The sequence below is a fragment of the Palaemon carinicauda genome, chromosome 22 (genome assembly GCF_036898095.1).
Source record: "Palaemon carinicauda isolate YSFRI2023 chromosome 22, ASM3689809v2, whole genome shotgun sequence".
Lineage (NCBI taxonomy): Eukaryota > Metazoa > Arthropoda > Malacostraca > Decapoda > Palaemonidae > Palaemon > Palaemon carinicauda.
In genome coordinates this window covers 47,752,167-47,757,166 of record NC_090746.1, presented here as the reverse complement: position 1 = coordinate 47,757,166, position 5,000 = coordinate 47,752,167, and the positions used below count along the sequence as shown (strand labels likewise).

Here is a 5,000-nt window from a genome sequence, read left to right as displayed (position 1 = left end):
TATGGACAGTTGGATATAGTATAACTTTTTGTTGCCATATCAGGTTTCATAATTTCTCTTATTTAAAGTCCACTTCGAACCATTTTGATATGGTAACAGTTTTATTCGACCAAGATTTGCTCTGTCGTCTGGAAGGTCCCTAAGAGGTACACTCTTTTCTTGAAACAACCATGTCACACACCCAGTACTTTCAACTTCAAAAACTCTTTTGTAAAAGATACCAAAAACAATAAAGTATGATCACCATTCTTGTAGATTGTGAAGAAGGAAAGTACGGGGGTGAGTGCCAACACGCTTGCCCGAAATGCAAGAATGGTGGTGAGTGCCACAGTTACACAGGAGAGTGCATCTGCCCACCTGGATTCACTGGGAACTTGTGCCAAATTGGTAACGTGAAGCCTTGCTCTCTGTAGAACTTCTTATTCAAATTTCCTTTTTTAAAGAACTCCTCATGCCCTAAATCTTTAAATAAAAACTTTAAATGTAATGATACAGTTCCTGAGGATTTTCTTTCGTTTGTTTAGAGTTGCCCTTTTATTTGATTGTTTAATTCTTGAAGACCAAGTATTTACCTTTCGCAAATTTTGATAAGGACTCCTAAGACAGCCAAAACCACACTTGGAACCCCTAATTTGGTCCTTAACCAGTGAAATAAGTTTGATCTATTTTATTCTGTTCACATCACCATTGACATATAAATTTCTAATTCCTTAATATAAATAATTATTCTCTTTAAATCCCATGAAATGTAGTGGAAATTTAACCTAATTGTTGTTGAGGAAATGTATCCCTAACTACAATATTGACAATTATATCTTTCCCTTTTCTTATTCTTTTATCTTTGGTCTTAGCTTGCCCTAAAGGCTATATTGGCAACGATTTTAAACTGCAGTGTAGCCAGAAAGAGTTCATCTTTCCTCTACCTGTGGAGGATTCCTGTGAAGGACTCACATTCTGTCTTCCAGATCCTCTAGGATGTACTTGCGCCGCAGGATACAAAGGCGTGTTGTGTGACCAGTGTGAGTTGGACACAGTGATTATATTTTCATTCTTGCTAAGAAAAATGAACTCAGTTGTCAAATATTGAATTAACCTTTTCAAATTTTAAGAAAGTTTTTTCTATGTAGAAATATATCATCACAAATTCAATTATCAATTTCTATTACAACTAATTTTTCATTTTGTCAGATGTTGATTAGGCTATCAAGTACTTTGGTGATCCAGCATTTTATTCCCCTTTTGTTTACCTTTTTCAATCTTATATCTTTACAACCATATCTTAGCATGTGACCTTGGTGAGTACGGCGCTGGGTGTATAGGTAGCTGCTTTGAGAAGTGCCAAACCAATGACTGTGACCCAGTCACGGGGAAATGTAAGTACCAAACTCATCGGTGATTGAAATTCCATCAAAGATTATTAAAAGGATCATAGTATTACTCTAAATTTGCGTCCGAGTTAGCTTTCTTCTTAGCTAGCATGTCCATAAAATATCTATTTTCATTTCTATTTAAAAGTATCAATCATCCTATGATTATTAATTATATGTAAGCAAGTTTTTTTTTTTTTTTTTTTTTTTACATATTGAGGATGTGATTCAATCAACGGTTTTTTAATGGATATATGACACCAAAAATAAGTAGTCCCATTTTGGTATGATTTTGCCAACCATTAACGTTCCACAGAAAAATTAAGAGTGAATGAAACTTCACGAAATGAACCAAGTGAATAAATTAATTTGTTTGAGATTTTGACTAGGATGACAACGATGTCAAAAAATGATTACGAAGTGGCATCTACTTTTCAAAAGCATTATAATGCAATATATTTATATTGAATTATCTGATAATATTAATCTTTTCATGCTATAAACTGACTTTTCGATTCAAATGAAGTCATATCGTCTTTTATTTACTTGAATATCTTCCACAGGTCCACCATCACCCCCAAAGAACATGGAGATCGAAGTGATATATCCCAGAAAGTCTAACTTTATCTTGGGAAAGCTCTGCCAAGGATGAAGAAGAGTAGCAAGATAAGTTGCTTTATCATGTTGGCTATAAGGTCAGCATTTTTCAACTGTTGAAGATCATTTTTAAGTTTTTATAAACATTACATAATAATTATCAATCGATCCTAGAAATTTAAAAAACATCAGGAAATGAAAAAGTTGAAATAAATTTCCAGAGTCAAAAACACGAATTCAACTTTTCGACATATGCAAGTATGTTAAATCTGAAACCTTGCGTCCTTTCTTTTTCCAATTCCAACCGTTCAATCCTCGTGTTTTGAGCTGTAGCTAATAAATTATTGTTGTCTTAGGGATGTATGAATAATATTTGTGCTTAATTTTACTCGTCAACAAACTATTGATATTCTAGTCTCTTGAAAATCTTGCCATAATATTACTCTAACGTCAGCCTTTTCACCTCGTTCTGCAAACATTTTTTTTTTTTTACAGATTTTCTTGTTTTATGCTTTCATTCATAATCTATCTCAGAAATCAATCTTTTATCAGCTTCAGCTGCCTGATAGTTTTCCTAGAGTTCTCATGATTATCCCTTTCAAAGGCTCAACTATTTTCGAGATATAAAAAGTAAAGAAACAAAAAAAAGTTTTTCTTTTTTTGCGAATTATGTAATGCCTTAATTCAAGAATTGTAAAGCCCATTCTCGGACACAATTCTTCAAGAAAGGAAACCTCAAAACTCATTTGATATCTACGTACTTATTCAAGCCACAGTGTTCAAACTCATGTTAGAATGAAGTTAATCTAAACTATTTAGTTCTATTTGAATGCTTGTGTGTATGTGTGTTCCCTCCTACACCTTTTTATGTATATGAAAACAACAACTTTCATACATACCTGCATTCTTGAATACTATACATATGCTAGTTATGAATTGCTGGTGTAATCGCATGTATGCTTGAAGGTTGAAGACTTTATAGTAATTCATCTCTCTCTCTCTCTCTCTCTCTCTCTCTCTCTCTCTCTCTCTCTCTCTCTCTCTCTCTCTCTCTCTCTCTCTATGTATGTGTATGTGTAACTATATATCTTTCTTTCATGTTTAAAAATATGTGTCTTTTATGTTTGTACAGATAACAATGAGAACTTTTTCGAAACAAATTCAATTCTTGCCGAATTCGGCCATCGAAGACTTACTACAACAGTAGTCTGAACTGACAGTATTCTATTTAGCGATCAACTGCCAGAGAACGTATCAGTTGGCTTACAGGAAAATCTGGGGAATTTCTCTCCAAAAAGAAACCTTTAACAATCCATTAACTTCATTCGAGTACACTGAGAGCAGACCAGGCACACGGGAATTCCTGCAGGGAAATCTACGACACTGATACAAAACGTTACGGAAAAGGTCATTAAGATTTCGTCATAAACATAAGTTTGACAAATCAGTGTAAAAAGGATAAACGTTTAGTGGACTATAATACCCTTTAGTTAATCATTGAAATCCAAAATTGAACTAAAGGAAAATAAAAAAGAAAAAATAATGGTAACCTTTATGTAATAGTTAGTATATGACCGTCTGCTTGTCTCTCTTTCTCTTAGAGTTCTGAACAACATAAATGCTTCATTGTCCAAATAATTACTATTAAAAATAAAACCATAAATCTTACAATCATAATCATCCCACTTTTAGTGAAGATTATATGTAAATTGTGGATGAATTAAGGATAATTATGGATGGCAAGCAACCGTTCGTAAACGATTATCTACTGTTTGACAAATATTGGAAGATCCAAATAGATTTCTCAAAAAAAGAGAAAACGGTCTCTTTTCACATCTGATATCCCTCTTAGCTCAGTGAATATGATGTTTATTATTCTGTATATACAGGTAAGTGGTGTGAATCCCATAATATGAAAAAATGAGAATTTGCTGTTTTCCCTGTCGGAGCCCCTGGGCTTAGAGCATCCTGCTTTTCCAACTAGGGTTGTAGCTTAGCAAGTAATAATAATAATAATAATAATAATAATAATAATGATAATAATAATAATAATGAAAATAATAATAATAATAATAATAATAATAATAATAATAATAATAATAATAATAATAATAATAATAATAATAATAATAAAGAAGCCCCTGGGTAACATAATAATAGATTCTTGACATACGGATGATGTGAGCATACAAGGTATAACAGTAAGATTACATATACTGTGATGATAATCAACAAAATCAAATTTTCCGATAACCAACATAAAAAATAAGAAATAAACATCGATAAGTGGTTGATCAGATCAATAAGAAGAGATATACGTTCACGGTGTTCTAGATTCCAGACAGCTACCCAGAAGCAGTTTCACATTCTCCATCATTCGTAGACTTAGTTTGAAAAGTTGGATGTTATAAGCCCAAGGGCTCCAACAGGAATAAATACCATGGGGAAGAAAGGAGCGAAGGAAATAAATAAACTACATGAGAAACTTCTGAAGATATCTGTATGGAAAGTCCAGCAACCCCAAAACTACACGAAAATACTGAGAAAATTCCGATTGACAAAGGAGTTACACAGGGAGACCCCATATGTCTCCCAAATTAATCACAGCATCCATAGAAGATATATTCAAGAAATCAAAGTGGGAAAATGTAGGAATTGATATTAATGAGGAAATACCTTCACAACTTAAGATTTGCAGATGACGTAGTTATGTTTAGTGAATCATGGGAGGATTTGCAAATGATGGTACAATATTTGAATCGAGAAAGTAGAAATTTAGGACTGAAAATTAATATGATTAAAACTGATAATGTTCAATGAATATAATGCCGAGGTTCATGGACGAACCTCTAGAGATTGTTAATGAATATACATACTTAGGATAGACAGTAACATAAGACCAAAATTAAAAGATGGATAAGAATAGGATGGAGAGCCTTTGGTAAACAAAAGGAGATTATGAGAAAAAAAAATGCCACTTTATCTAAAAAATTAAGTATTTAATCAGATAGTCCTACCGGTATTAAATTATGCAAC

The 5,000-nt window shown here is 32.7% G+C and overlaps 3 protein-coding genes across 5 annotated transcripts in view; 2 read left to right on the top strand and 1 right to left on the bottom strand.

Annotated features, from left to right (window-relative positions):
* LOC137616426 (angiopoietin-1 receptor-like) overlaps positions 1–2,839 on the top strand; it is a 21,574-nt gene extending 18,735 nt beyond the window's left edge. The window contains exons 10-13 of the mRNA XM_068346172.1: positions 256–387; positions 852–1,019; positions 1,284–1,373; positions 1,931–2,839. Coding sequence (XP_068202273.1) covers positions 256–387; positions 852–1,019; positions 1,284–1,373; positions 1,931–2,019 — 479 coding nt within the window. The 3' untranslated portion in view covers positions 2,020–2,839. The remainder of the gene's footprint in view (positions 1–255; positions 388–851; positions 1,020–1,283; positions 1,374–1,930) is intronic.
* The window catches only part of LOC137616422 (receptor-type tyrosine-protein phosphatase C-like), a 174,997-nt gene that overhangs the window by 82,624 nt on the left and 87,373 nt on the right, over positions 1–5,000 (top strand). The window lies entirely within an intron of this gene.
* LOC137616421 (uncharacterized) overlaps positions 1–5,000 on the bottom strand; it is a 742,648-nt gene that overhangs the window by 734,698 nt on the left and 2,950 nt on the right. The window lies entirely within an intron of this gene.